General features: G+C 43.1%; 1 protein-coding gene across 1 annotated transcript in view; it reads right to left on the bottom strand.

Annotated features, from left to right (window-relative positions):
* CDC123 (cell division cycle 123) overlaps positions 1-16,069 on the bottom strand; it is a 100,831-nt gene that overhangs the window by 81,764 nt on the left and 2,998 nt on the right. Inside the window, exons 2-5 of the mRNA XM_075599489.1 lie at positions 9,530-9,601; positions 7,308-7,368; positions 5,982-6,014; positions 1,009-1,104 (exon numbers count right to left, since the gene is read on the bottom strand). Of these exons, the coding sequence (XP_075455604.1) occupies positions 1,009-1,104; positions 5,982-6,014; positions 7,308-7,368; positions 9,530-9,601 (262 nt within the window). The remainder of the gene's footprint in view (positions 1-1,008; positions 1,105-5,981; positions 6,015-7,307; positions 7,369-9,529; positions 9,602-16,069) is intronic.

The following is a 16,069-nucleotide window of genomic DNA, read 5'->3' as shown; positions in this document are numbered from 1 at the left end:
TAACAATGGACTATTACAGACAATTCAGTTACAAAGAACAACAACATCATCTGAATTAAAAACGGAGCACAATCAGCGCAGTAGGAAAAAAAAAAAAAAAAATCACGATCAAGGGGTAACTCCCGTAAAAAATAAATGTATTTGATTATTTAAAGCCAACAGGTAAAAAAAAACGCACCTACGCGTTTCGAGCCGTAGCTCTTTATCCAGACGATACACCTTGATAATGGATCTTCACATACAAACGGATGCTGCGCACCTTGGATGTGCCGGGCCTCAGAGAGGGTGTACAACAGGTAACAGGCAGTAAGTAGCCTTTATATGTGCTGCCTCTCGATATTATTTATGGGGATATTGCGTAAGGGAGGTTGTTCTTTGCGCTGCAAGATGTGGGGATCCCTGGGACATCTTTAGGCGCTTATTCCTCCCTAGCTAAAGTGACGTCATCACGCTGACGGTCACGTGGGCGCTAATGGAGCTTGCTGGCAGCCCCCACTACTGAGTCGTTAGTAGCGCTGAACACTCAGTAACACTCATCGGGCATTAACCATACTGCCGTTTTTACAGCTGCAACTATCAGGTTGTATTGTTTCTAGATATTACTATTGTTGCACACCAGCCCTTGAATACCTACCTGTTTCCTTATTTAAGTGATGCATTACGCACGAGTGGGGCTCTTACTAAGGTGATTTATTATGATCACAGCAGTTATAATTTGGCAATCCAAACATTATATGACATCTTTGGAAAAGTTTTCTTGAGCTCATATGAATTCTGATCCCCATTTCACACTGGACTTGGTTACAAAAGAACAACAAACTGGCATGTTTTTAATACCAGCAATAACAAAATAGCAGATTACGCAAGACAACGCTTTGAATTGCCAAGCAATTGTAAATACTTCAGCAAAAACGATGACTTTTACATAACTTAGCAACATACGATTATTTTAGCGATTCCAAAAAATAAAAAATTATTTGGAAAAATAAATAGCCGGTATATTCTTACCCTTGGAGAGCTCCAGTTAAGTTTAGGGAAAATGCTGCCACCAAGGGAATTAATCGCTTCTTGCACTTTTATTGAAAATTCAGGGAATTCTGGTGCCTGTGAGAAGGTAAAAAAAAAAATGTATATGATTATTTCTGCCTGAGAAGAAGGAGTTAAGATAACTGTGCTGCATTTGTTCATAACATGGTAGTTGGCCAATAGAACTAATAGCTGGACTGCTATAACAAAAAGGTGTACAGAAGGTTGGAAGCTACATGACAAGCCACCTGCACCCACAACAAACTGAGAACAAGGGTCCTAGAGAGAGTGGTACAGTTATCATTGGGGAGTTTAGGCGTTTAAAGCTGCTGAAGACTTGTGAGCCCACCAGAAGTGGCAAATTCAATATAGAGCATGACCCTTGGAAGGACAGAACTGGCCAAGTCGAATGATGTGGCTACTACTGATTGGTGGCCATCAGAAGCCCCAGTAAGGCTGACAATGTAAAGATGTTATTTAATAAACAAATGGTTCCCTGGCAGAATAACCGGTGCGATTAGTAACGGCAAGTGATTGTTGAAGCAGCAACCACTGACATTTTTTTTTTTTTTTTATAACGTATTTGACTTGGTGCTGCCTAATATGACCAGGCCACCCACGGCACCATGTATTCCTAGAATATAGCTTAGAAGATATTTAGACGTTTACAAGATAATTTGATAGTGGTTCCCAACTCTTTCTCAAGGACCACGAACAGAGCCTGCTTTTCTTTAGGTTGATGATCCAACCATGGTCTTCAATTATGTCGTGCACTACACGCACATGATCTTTGGCGTCTGACCGCGCTTTGCTCAGCCAATCGTCCGAGTATGGCACCACGAAAATGCCACGCCGTCTTAACAAAGCTGCCACTGCCATCATGACCGTTGTGAAGGTTCTGGGCGCTGCAGCCAGTTTAAATGGAAGAGGCGTAAACTGGTAGTGACGGACGTTTAAACAATATCTCAGGAACTGGTGATGTGATACTTTAAAGCTGCAGTTCAATTTACATTAAATATGTGCATCAATACAATCTGCACACTGAAATGATTAGCCAAGTTGTCAATCGATCGGCAATGATTCGGCTCCAGGGTTCTTTATAAATCAATCACTGTTAATGCTGCAGAAGAGGACCCAAGATGCAAAGTTCTGTAGGGAAGATCATGTGACCAGGCAAGCACTAGATACAATTGGAGCACTGCTAGAGAGAGGGCAAAAGGGGTGTGCTAGAGCTTGTCTCAGAAGAGGAAGGGGATGTGACTTTGTAAATGGTTTCTATAGAAACAAGATGCTTGTTACATTAGATACATTAAAACAAAAAAAATGTAAGTGCTACGGGTATTTTCTCATAGTACAGAACTGATTAAAAAAAAAAACACATGTAGGATATTGCTTGAACTACAGCTTTAATTGGAATATGGAGATAAACATATTTTAGATCTATAGAAGCCAAACATGCTCCTTTCTCCATCACTGATCGCCCTTAGAGACTCCATCTTGAAGCGGCGTATGTTGAGAAAAGTATTGACTGTTCAGATTTAGGACTGCTCTCAATCCACCGGATGCTTTCAGCACTAGAAACAGGGCCTGTGCTTTTCTGAGACTGCGGTACTGGCTTTAATCGCTGCATTTGCCAGCAGATCTTCAACTGCCTGATTTAAGATTGGGTTCTTTTCCAGCTTGTTTCAGAGATGTGATTCTCTGAAATGATGACCTGGTATCTTCAGGAATCCCAATGAATATCCTTGAACTATTAATTTGTAGAACCCTGGAATCCGCTGGTGTCTGGGCCCAGCGATCGAGAAACCTTGCCAGTCTGCCGCCGACTGACACTGTCCTCTGGACCAAGTGACCTTCTGGATACTCTGCTTCTTGGTGGCCCCCTACTGGAAGGTTGGCTAAGGCGATCCTGCCCCAGGGGTGTTGTTGGTGTGAAATCCAATTCCGGTTATAGGGTATTCCTGGTTTATAGGATCTCGCCTAATTAATTAGAAAACTCGCCCTTGTGGAAGGACAAAGGAAGATGGACGAACTCTTCTCTGCTAGGGCAGGAATTGGCCTTTTCTGCCAGTCATCTAAGAGATGATATTGTCTTATAGCTCAAAGAGATATGTACCTGCAACAGGCAACAAAACTGACGAAGCGCCCTTAGAGGCATGAAACGCGTAGAGGGAATACATGGTTTACCTGTCCCTGTGTGTGCAGCAATAAAAGCCTTTTTCTTGTATTTGGGTTCGCTTACGCTGATTATCGTCATACCGCAGTGGCTCCGGATATCTCTTCCTTTCAACTGTTAGACCACTTCGTCCAGAACACCCGCCAGGAGAGAGGGTTACCAGGGGAGGTCCCGAACATACTGAATCGCCCATTCACCATTGAGTGGACTAGGAAACAGACAACACGGGACACCTTTGCCCAGATCATAAGCCAGGCTACAGAGGTAAGGATCATATGACACACCTCTGAGCCCTAATCATTGAACTAGAGGCAGTTTCCCTCAATCATCTCTCTCCATACAGACGACGTACAGCCTATCAACACTGCACTGTGTATTAGCACATTACCAGAGCGCATGACAGCACAAAGTAAAACAAAACTAGCCTACTTTTAGACAAGGCATCAACCACCCAAGATTTAAGCTATAATGCTCTTCTTATGGCTATGGAATATGCCAATGACCTTGCAGCTAGTCGAATTACATCCATTGAAGCGTCAAATTAAAAAAAAAATCAGTCAAATCTTTTAAATTCAGATAGTCTTTTAGCAACTTCTGTCTTGATGATCCCACTTCAAACCAACCCATCAATCCAATCCATCCAAGATTGGAAATCCAAATTCTGACCGTTCTTGAAATACGGGTCATTGCTTTTGCCGGCTTCAATGTCTCGCCAATAGCCGAATATTGATTGTGTGGGACCCCTTCTATTCTATGGTCCATTGGATCCCATAAATATGATCCATCCTCCAGGTGAATCGTTGTAATTCTTACCAATTTAGCATCTAGCTATGGCAGGATTACCCAATCACCGATATCATCTTCTCTGAAAAGGTATATTTTGAAAAAAAAATATTAGTTGTTGCTGATCTTCTATCCAGCACTGCCCAATCTGTCTTTACAGTGTCCTTGATAGAACTGTGAACCGGGAAAGTTCTACTTGCCTTCCTTGAGCCTAGAAAGGCCTGTTGCAGGACTCCCAGTTCTTCCCTGGTATCCTGAATAGTTAATGTTGTCCTCATATTTTTAACGAGTTGATCTATAGCCTCAATTCTAAAGGATCCAACGTCTACTTGAGCCACGTCTTCGGATGAAGAATATTCCCCAAGTTCTGAAACCGATGCTTGCTGCGAGCAAATCAATGAAACTTTCAGGCTGTAGGTCTAGTGAAGTCTGTGACCTCGATCTCTTTAAATACCCTTGAGATAGCACTTTGTCAAAGGAATGCATAAGCGAAGTCTTCATCCAGTCAATTGTGCAGAATTTCTCATTCACCATTTTTTGAATGCAATCAGTGCAACATTTAACAACCGTAGCATCTTGGAGAGCCTGTTCAGCCTTGAGGTCCCCTGTATCTGCGGAAGGAGCGGACATCCTGCTACTTACTCCACTAGGGGACAATATCCCCCTTAAAATGCCTCTTGAAATATCTGGCATCCAGATTCAGTTTCCTGGTGTAGGACCTTGGCAGCAGAGCAGTGGTCGTAAAACAAATTTTAGCACTCAGTAATGATATCATTTTGTCAGCGTGCAGCGCTGTGATATCATTCGCCTCCGAACTCCCCAGGAGAACACCATGAAGCCCGCAGAGAGAGGAGAACAAGGGGGAAGATGCCTCACCGCTGCGAGCAGCTTACCATGGCAGCTAGAAAGCAGCCATTCTTCAGGTAAGGAGAAGTCAGGGAAAGCACCTCCTGCTCCCAACAGGACGGCATGAAAGCGGACCAAGAGAAACATCAAATAAAATATTCCAGAACAGACTGGCAGGGAACCTGTCGACGTCCATCCCTCAGCTAAGCTAGGACAAGAATAACAGACCTGGGAGACGCCCCCTTATATAGGGCGGTTTTAAGAAGTTATTGTCCTACCTCAGCTGGTTGGAGGAGTAAACCCATTATTATGACTGCCATAGAGGACATAGAAGATAAGAACATTTCCAAGTTTCTGAATTTTAGATACTAGATGCTGCAGAGAACATCCATTGGCGATAGTGCCAAGACCAATCAAAATACATAATTCATTTTCATACTTATTAGCATTTTGTTTACTGCTCGAAAAAAACAAAGATGCCCTTTGCTCCCTAAAATGTAACTTTCCATACAGACAATGCAGACCATGTATTTAATATATTTAATTGTTTTTACTCGCGGCTAATGCATCTACCCCAATACATTTCCCCATAGACAGCTCACTATCTAAAAAGAGGTGTAAATACTTATTTATAAAATGTTTTACCAGGAAGTAATACATTGAGAGTTACCTCTCGTTTTCATGTATGCCCTGGGCATAAAGTTGTGATGACAAATACATAGTTCAATTAAGTGAGCAGGGTTATACATTGTATACAAGACATTGCATGCACAGTAAGAGATCATATATATTATAGGCGTATGTAGCAGTAACAGACCAGATTAAAATGTGAGACAGCCTTGGATTTTAAAGAACTTAGACTGACTGTGGCTGTGAGAGTCTCCGGTAGACTGTTCCAGTTGTGAGGTGCACGGATACTTTGGTGAACCACATCAATTAGGGCTCTGTGCCTCTCCCGCAGAGTGCATGGAAAAGCAGGGGAAAGCACATTTCCAGCCCAGTGGTTTAGTAAGCAGAATAGCAATACACAGGGACCGAACAAGTATTGAGCAGCCATAGAAGCCAATGAGCCCCTGCTCCGGATGGAAGTTCACAGATGTGATGGGCAACTATATAGCACTAGGGGAGGCGTTCCCCAAAAGGGCCTTACCGTGAGAGTTGTGGTGTTTTCATCATCTGACCACTGGATGGGACAAAAAAATAAAGACTTGGTTACTTATAAATAACAGGATAGGGAATCTAAAAAAAAAAAACAGTCCAAGGGCAAAGAAAAAAAGTGATTTTATAATCGCAACAGAAAATAATATTTCACCATCTGTATTATTATACTTCAGCTCTGTGTGCCACGGTTCTACCTGCAGGATTAGATTTATTTATTCTCATAAAAAAACTAAATTGCAAGCTGCAAAGCAGAAGCTAAGTGCTAATTCCCCCCCCCCCCCCCCCCCCAGACAAGTATAGTGGGGGATAAACACGGACATTAAAAGTACACCCCCATCCTAATGGAAATAAAATCAAAATATCCAAACTTTGCTTTAAGGATTATTATATTAGTTTAAGGAAGTCAGCGATCTTGTTTACGAATGTTTTTTTTGTTCCGTGTTATATGGGTCTGCCCTTGAGAATAACATACTTTCACTCCGTGTTTGCGTGAGTTTACTTATTCAGTCTCAAAAATTAAGTCAATATTGTGCATTTTAAAAGTATTAAATGTCAAGAATGAACAGGGCCCAAGACGAAGCCCTATCTTAGAGGGTGAAACGCTAGAGGAGGAGATCGCGGTGTAGCCCTTGTGTGTGGTGTTAATAAAGTTGGTTGAAGATCATCCGGGAGTTTCATTGAGTCAGTCATGCGCAGTAGCGCCGAAGTTTCTTCTCTTTCCCATCAGTGTCTCCTGCACTGTGTTTCTGCAGAGTGCAGCCTACTTCATTGATTTAATTTCCCCTCACGCCCAGAAACGATGTGTGTAAAGCACACATTACACACTTAACGCAGCATTCCAACCAACTTTGTTGTTGTTGTTTATATAGGCACGTAGTAGGGGGGTTTCCAGAACTGAACCATGTTAATTTCAGCTCCGGGGACCCCCTGCTTCCCAAGATACAGCCGTCTGCAGGCGCTGCCAGTGCTCCATACAGCTCCTGTGCCACGGGTGGCCAATAGGCAGCCAGCTGTGGCGGATGCCATCGCAGCTTCCTATTGGGTCGCGTGCCATGAAAGATTTCCCCCTCCATATTATGTTACCCAGCCGCGGGTTGCCACGGGGGGCACCTTCGGAGGTAAGGATCTCGTGAAGCAGGGGATACCGGGGGCTGACAGTAACGTGGTTCAGCTCGGGAGGCTGCCTATAGAACAACATTGTAAAGCTCTTAAAGAGCTATAGGGTGACAAGAGATCATTAGCGCGGGAGCAGAGTCCTGTAAAACGCCAGCCCCATGTGAGAGTAAATGCTCAGGGCAGTTAGAAACAGCCTCACCTGAACCTCTTCTTCCTGGTTACTGTTGCAGTCGGCTTGGGAACACACAGGGGAATCTTCTCTAGAAATATAGAAGGGAACAGGCTATTAAACGAAAGCTAAAGCAGGATCTTTCTGTTATGGCGTAAAACACAGGTCCAGACAAGACAATGGTCTCATTTCCAATTTATATGATTTGTGCTGTGATTAAGGGGTGCTCACCTCCAGTACTCAAGCCCCCCCCCCCCCCCACCCCCGCAACAGGTCAGGTTTTTTCAGGATATCCCTGCTTCAGCACAGGTGGCTTAATTGCATTGTATGTCTTTATTTATATAGCGCCATTAGTGTACATAGCGCTTCACAGCAGTAATATACATGACAATCATATAAATAACAAATAATATAAATACCACATGAAGGGGCTTCAGACATAAAAGTAACATTTAGGAAAAGGAGTCCCTGTTCCGAAGAGCTTACAATCTAAGACTGAGCCTCTGATTGAGTCACCTGTGCTGAAGCAGGGACTGATTGAGCCACCTGTGCTGAAGATGAAATATCCTGAAAACCAGACCTGCTGGGGGGGCTTGAGGACAGGAATAGAGCACCCCTGCTGTAATCTACGGAAATATATAATATATATACGCAAATAAACAAATCTATACAGTACATTCATTTATATAACAAATACATTATCATTTATTAAATACACCAAATAGAAAAAGCGACCAGTGTAAAAATAAATGCAAAATGAAAGTACTTTTCTCCAGAGACCCCAAACATATGGCTATTGTGGGGCACATTTTCAGGCCGCTGTTTTGGGTTAGAGTGCACAGGGTTGAGGTCAGGTTTTAAGCATATCCCTGCTTCAGCACAGGTGGCTCAATCAGTGGCTCAAAGATTGAGCAACCAAGGATATCCCTTAAACCCGACCCGTTGGTTACCCTCGAGGACTGGAGCTGGTCACGCCATCTCGAAGGGGCAGAACCTCCTTCTATTTCGGTTCAGGGATATAAAGTGACTTGCACCTGGAGACGTGACCCTTGGATTTGTGCCGATTTCACACACTTCTTACGGCCACGCTACTTCCTCGCTAACTTGCCACGAATGTAGCTTCCACAATTAATATAATTCAGAGCAGAGCAAATCTACTTGGATAAAAGCGGAATGATAGAAGGAATACAGCAATGCTTCAGATTAACGAAGACTGGACTACGAACAGGAGAAAAGTGTTCTTGATGATCCTTGGTAATTGATTTCTAACCAGAACCAGTAGAATCCGCTTGTCACAACATAAGCATATAAATATACTGGATATACACAGGTGGGTAATAATATAATACAGGTAAAAGAACACTATACAAAACGTTAACAGAGAAAAGAGAATGTCTATACAAAAACGTCACAATCTGTGCGACAGGGTAGGAGTTCACGTGGACAAAATGACCATTATATGCCATCCATTTCTCATCTGTTTCCATGAAACGTACAGATGAGATAGGAGGTGATGATCATTACAGCTTACACGCATATTGGAGAATTGGGATGATCGATATCAGCGCTGCTCCGGTAGATGACAGACTCACCAGGTAAGGTAAAAACAATTTATTGGAACTACATAAAACGGGATACTAAAGAACATAACAAAAAGGCCTCCTCCCACGCGTTTCGGGCGAGTTCGCCCTTTCTCAAGGAGTACTTGAGGAGGAGATACTCCTTGAGAAAGGGCGAACTCGCCCGAAACGCGTGGGAGGAGGCCTTTTTGTTATGTTCTTTAGTATCCGTTTTATGTAGTTCCAATAAATTGTTTTTACCTTACCTGGTGAGTCTGTCATCTACCGGAGCAGCGCTGATATCGATCATCCCAATTCTGGTTTGCATTCTGATCGCGGTCTCGCAGGAAGCGTGTCATTCACCTCTCCAAGGGAACACACGGCCGGGAGAAGCAGAGGGGACGGACCATTGTGAGCTGCGTGAGCTCTATCCGTGGGTTGCTGCATCTGCGGCCGCTGGCCCCACATAGGAGGCGGGTCTGCAAATGGCTCTTACCCCATATCTCCAGAAAGCTACTTTCCTGCTCCACACATCCCCTTATTAAGCTGGACAGCCGTGGGGGGGACATCCTAGAGTGGACAGACGGTCTCCTTGGTTACAGGCATATTGGAGACTAACAGAACATAGTCTATGCAGGCCTACGAGACACATGGTTAAGAAGCAGAGGTATTGCAGAAAGATATATACTTTACCTTCCGGAGACCACGAGAGTACCATCGTCGAGTAAATAGTCCTTCACATTGTCTGGCAGTGGGATTATAACACTAAACAAGACAACAGAAGAAAAAGTTCCTTTTTAGAGAAGAAACACTTACATGAATGTTTAGATTTAGAAGCTGGTATGGAAAACTGCCAGGTTATGTATGTTTTGACTCATTTTAGCTGGGGATTCTATATTATCTAATAATAAGATGTCAAGAATGCCCCGGCCCCTCAACGCCCCTACCCCAGCCCAAGGAAATAACTGGACACCGACAATCAGATGGGGGTAAAGGCCACAGCATTTATTAGGCATAATGCAAACACAAAACAATAACATCAAAATCTGGGCCATCAACCATAAGCCAAAACCATACCACCTTGTCTTAAACCAAGTGGGTATAAAGATGTAATGTCCATAAACCGGGTTAAGCGGCATCGGGTGCTGCGTCCGGGATACTTTCCCTATTACTCTCCAACTGCCACCACCAAGGGGACCATGTAACCCATACATACACCATTACTTTAGGCCGGGCGGCTACCCAGGCGGAATGGCAGCACAGATCGGGTGGCACGTATGACCTATACAGGCAGTCCTCGGTTATCCGACACAATGCGTTACTCAAAATGGCGTTGGATAGCGAAACGTTGTAAAGCGAAAAACGTTTTCCCATAGGAACACTGTTTAAATGAAAGGTTCCGTTCCTGAAGGCATTTTTAATGCTAAAATACACAAAATATTTAACGCAGACAATAAGATACGCAGCACACACATAAATTATATAGTGTATATACTGTATTATATATATAATATAACATAATATAAAAATATAATATATTATATAGTATAATATAGTATAATATATATATTATATACACATAAACAACTTTGCAAAGCGTCGTAAGAGCCAAATGAACATAGGTATGCATTGCATAGCGTTGGATAAGCCATTCGTTGTAAAACGAGGACTGCCTGTACTTCATTCCTTTTATGTGATTCAGTTGCTGGCCTATTGGTGCCTTTGGACGTTGATTGAAGGGGTCATACAAAGAGAGCATTCTCTGAGGTTTGCTCTGCCTTTATTTCCACCAATCCAACCCCCCGTTTTGTTGGGAGCTCTCACTTGTCATGTGCTAGTTATACCTGTGACTTTGTTGTTCTTACTTCAGCTATGTCCCAGCCTTGGGCATATATCCTGGCTTAAGCTTCTAGTGTAATTATAACATTGTTATTTTTTTTTTAAGGAGGGAGACCTATGTGGTTTGGGTTTAGGGAAGTACCACGGGTTCCTCTTTTGAGGATCCGTGGGAATGGGCCTGAGGAAGGGGCATTCCGCCCCGAAACGTTGTCCCCCTTATTCCACCACATCAGCTCCTCTTTTGCACTTTTTGGCATTTCCCCCTATTTTTGTTTTTTCTGCCCCTTGTTTCCCTTTCCCCACCCCTCCCTCCAACACATGCCAATTAGGCATATATCTGTTTGTATATTTATATCCCTAGATGTATGTAGTTGTGTAGCATCAATCAACTGTATATACTTCATACTAGTGCTTTGTTACAATATAATTTCTAATTTTGACATATCTCATTATTTTGACATTTATTTATTTTCTCCTTGTGTGCTGGGAACACCCACCAATTTCCTTTCATAGACCAGTAAGAGCCCGCCCAAATTTAGTCAATCCCAGCCAGCTTCCCGCACATCGCAGACCCAGATATCTGCCCTGACTAATCAGCTGTACCTACAAAAAGGGGGCAGGAAGAGGGGGCGTGAGGGACAAGGCGCCCTCTGGGCCCTCCTTACAATAACAACACGCAGAAAAAGTACATGAAAATGTATCAATAGTTCCAACTATCACTAAAGTACACAAATAAGTTATGGGGAGTAAAAAAGGGACAAACATCTCCCCATACAGCAGTGTCAAAGAACATTTGTGAGCAGATGGATGTCTCACACTGAACTTACCCCATAAATCATCCAGTAGACAGTGTTTCCAACACAGCTAGGTATTCTGGGTAATAACATGCAAATGAGCTTTAAGTAGTGTCATAACGCAAACTCATTGTGCCTTGTAAAAATAAGGCCCAATTTAGCATTTGCCAAACAAGCCCAAAAAACAGTTTGCATGAGGCAAGCACAGTGCTCTCTATACAGGCGCCTGTGCACACACGCACAACACTATACAGGCATACAGGTGCACATAAACACACACAGCTCTCTTTACAGGCGCGCACACACACACCTCTATACAGGCATACAGGTGCACATAAACACACACAGCTCTCTGTACAGGCGCGCACACACACCTCTATACAGACATACAGGTGCACATACACACACAGTGCTCTCTGTACAGGCGCGCACACACACCTCTATACAGACATACAGGTGCACATACACACACAGTGCTCTCTGTACAGGCGCGCACCACACATACATCTATACCAGCGGTGCACAAACAGGGGGGCGCAAGACTGACTGCGGGGGGGAGCGGGGTTTATAGAGGCCCCGCGCGCTTCCCGTAGGCGCTTAAATTAAGTGCCGGGGGGAGCGGCGAAGGCCTCTGTAAACCTCACTTACCTTGGCTTCGGCGGCTTCTTAGACGCGTCGCCATGGCAACGAGGCCCAGTATCTGAAGAGGAGATTACACACGCGCTCCTCAAATTAAAACACAGCAGCCAATGTGGACCCGACTTACTGCAATTTAAATTCCTACGACACTGTCTCAAACTACAGGCCAATCTCTCATCTCCCAATACTATCCAAAGTCATGGGAAAATGTGTTCACTCCCAATTAAGCGATTACTACACCAAGACAAATTTCCCTAGCCAATTCCAATCTGGCTTTCGCCCCAAACACTCCACGGTAACTACCCTGCTAAAAGTTTGCAATGAAATCCAGTGTGGAATGGAACTGGGACAACTCACTGGTGCAGTATTCCTAGATTTTGCAAATGCTTTTGACACAGTTGATCATGCTATCCTGCTTAACAAACTCCAGAGCTCTGGAATAGGGAAGCACGCTTTAAACTGGTTTCAGTCCTACCTATCAGGTAGATCCCAACATGTGAAAGGAGGAGGGCTGCTCAAAGCTCAAAAACGGAGAGTAGAGAAAAAATATGGTAATGTCAATATATTGTAGGACAACAGTAGCTGAAAGTGAGGGGAATTCTAGGCGCTGGGTCCGTATAGAACAGATGGGAGATACACTGATCCCTAAGGGATTAAATACAGAATGGGACCTGAAGTACTTTCTTTGAGGATTCAATAGGTTATCTTGTTCCTATTAAATTCTATGCTAGTTTTGTTCTCTTTAATTTTACAATATTTGATCCCCTATGGATATAGTACATCTTACTGATGTTTGGATGTATATATGAGATATAGTAAATGAGTTTGACAATGATATTCCTTTCTTGTGCTTATATTTGGATACTGATTTTGTGATTCCACCCTATGAAATGTTATAAGATCTGATATTATCATCCAAACGTTGTATTTTGCTATCTTTCTTGGCTAATACAATATATTGAGCTTTTCTTTGTTTTTAATATGGTCTTGATGTATTACATCTGTTGCTTTTGACAATATGTTTTTTTCTTCTATGGATATCATGAATCTGATATATTCAATCTATTGCAAAGTTTTTCCTTTTTTTCTTCTGACCTGTTTACCATATACAGGTAAACCCTATATAACGCAGTCCTCGGGGTCCACCGCGTTAGTAACGGGGTCGCACAAAAACAAAATGGCCCCCGCAAAAAAAAAAAAAAAACACTTTACTCTTTACTCTATACACACCTTCTGGCCTATCTATATATATCCATATACACGTGTGTGGGTGTGTGGGTGTATATATATATATATTTACACACATGCAAACGTGTGTTTTGTGTATAATTTAGATGCCATGTCTTTAAAATATGATTTCTTGCATGGTTGGGAGAGAAGTGCCCCTGTTTAAGGGAAGGGTTCTGCCTGGCTTCTATGACTGGCGGATGAGATGAATAAAAACCTACCTAATTGAATTGAGAGCTCACTGTAACCCTTGCAACTGGCAGATATCAGCAGTCCGAATTCCTATCACTTGAAAGAGATTTTTTTCTATGCACATGAAATGCAGTTGTGTTGTAGGATAACAATGGCAGAGATAACCATGAGCAGAGGGGGTCAGAGGTTTGTTTACGTGTCACTTTATTACAATGTTTGATTCTATTTTACACACAGTATTTTTTGTTGTATTATACAGGGTATATGTTATCACTTCATTTGTGTTAATTTTTATTCAATTTTTAATCATTTTATCAAACTTTAATGTCATGTTTATGTTAGTTTACTGGTGTCAAATGACGTGACGTCACATGACCCCGCTGGGTCATTACACGACGAACCGCAGAGGAGCAGGGGGAACAGGCAGCCAACATCCACACCTCACGAGCCGCACGGCGCATGCGCACGGCGCACGTGAGGGGTGCCTGAATCTAAACCATACGCCAATGTGTAAGAATGTTCGCTGTCGGGTGCAGCAGTCCCTGGTTCTGCCCCCACTTCCTTGTCCTTAATGTGATCTCTCCCTGTGCTGTTATCCCCTTTATCATTCTGCTGCAGACTTTTACCTTCCACCTCCCCCCCTCCTGCTTATTTCAAGTCATCTGCCCTGAGCTCTCCCTGCTCATTGAATCTCATCTATCAGTTGCTCCTCTCTCTGTCTCTAACTGTAATCATCCTAGGATCAATTACCCCTCTTATCTCATCCTCAGCTCCCTTATCTCGTCTTCACCATCTATCATTAGTATCCTGCTGCAGCTCCTCCCGTTTCATCTTCATCACTATCAACTCCATTTAATCCCAAACCCAATTACCCCAGTGCAGACGTCCAGGGTTCCTCAGTCTGGCCTCTCTCTAGGGCAAGCAGAAATAGGCTGGTTCTGGTCACTTACATTACAGCAACACCTTGAACTGTGCTCATATTTAATGCTTTTGTTGTTGTTGCAGGTTTTGGTAACCCCTTTTGTCTTTGTGTCCTGCCTGTCCTCTGCAGGGATCTGTTTTTTTGGTGGTGCTTTACAGTGGTTGGTTTTATGATGCCTGTGCAAACCAGAAATAAGACGAAGGAGCCTCCCATCAGGTCAAAGAATCAAAGGCAGCAAAAACAGCAACTTTCTAATTCATCTTCTTCCTCTCAAGAGGAAGGGGTTGGAGAGACTGAGCCCAGGGGTAGGAAGAGACATGGATATGGTGGGAGCCACAGGCAAGGGTCAGCCTCCGATAATTTCAGAAGCAGGTGCCACAAACATCCCAGAGGTGCAGAGGCCCATCATCCCCTGCTAAGAAGTGGACTGGAGGGCTTTAGTAAGGCTGCTCGCTTAAAGACATGGACCATCTTGCTTCTAGGTAAGAGCCGGTACATACTTTTATACAGCGCTGCCAATGTACTCTGTGCTTCACACAGCACAAAAATATATGTGCAACTGATCACAGCTCTGAAGTTCTTATTTTTAACTTTGTAGAACCTGAAACACAGGGATATAACATGACTAGTGTGTATAGTGCAGCTGCTGGGTCTCCAGTTGTGATCCCCAAATTCAGAAGCTATTGTCTTAATTTCCAGATTGCTGTGGGTACCCATCCACTGCACACATTGTATTGAGTAGCAGTGCCAGTAGACACAATGAGAAATCTGCAGACTTGAGAACTCTCTTTGTTTATTTCTGAATGTGTGTGTAATGGGCAAGGTGTGCACTGGAACACAATGTGTAATTGTAATTTGGAGACAGTATGAACACATGGAAGAAGAGAACTGGGTATATAAGAGGACTATGCCAAACTAGGATGGTGCTGAAAAGAAAGCAGTAGTTTCTCAGAAATGTGTAAAACGGATTGGGAAGGGGGTGTAACACTGACCAAATCTTAGGGCAATACATTTGACTAAGATCCCATATGTGGATATCTGTGTGGGGACCTTGTGTATGTTAATGGCTACACATGAGCGTTTGTACTATGCTAAAAAGTATAGCGAGTGTGTGCAGTGAGAGTGTGTGCAGTGAGAGTGTGTGCAGTGAGAGTGTGTGCAGTGAGCAGTGTGTGCAGTGAGCAGTGTGTGCAGTGAGTAGTGTGTGCAGTGAGCAGTGTGTGCAGTGAGAGTGTGTGCAGTGAGCAGTGTGTGCAGTGAGAGTGTGTGCAGTGAGAGTGTGTGCAGTGTGCAAAAAAAAAACGGGAGCCACGTGAAAACCGCGTTATAACCGATTCGCGTTATAACGGGGTTTACCTGTATTAGCTTTTTCTGTTTTTTTTTTGGATATTTCAGGTCTGGAAAACATTGTACATACACCATGATCAGTTTACCATGTTGATGGACTATATATTCTCTCAACATGGACCTATATTTAACATCAATGGTTTCGATTGTATATTAATTTTGTGTTTCAAATTGTCATAGCAACAGGTGTGATTACAATTAACTATAATTACCATCAGCTGCATTCTCAGTACACAGGAGGGACTATATTAGAGTGCTTATCACACAGTCCCA

This window comes from Ascaphus truei, chromosome 5 (assembly GCF_040206685.1).
Source record: "Ascaphus truei isolate aAscTru1 chromosome 5, aAscTru1.hap1, whole genome shotgun sequence".
NCBI classification, from domain to species: Eukaryota; Metazoa; Chordata; class Amphibia; order Anura; family Ascaphidae; genus Ascaphus; species Ascaphus truei.
This window is presented reverse-complemented; position numbering and strand designations above follow the sequence as displayed.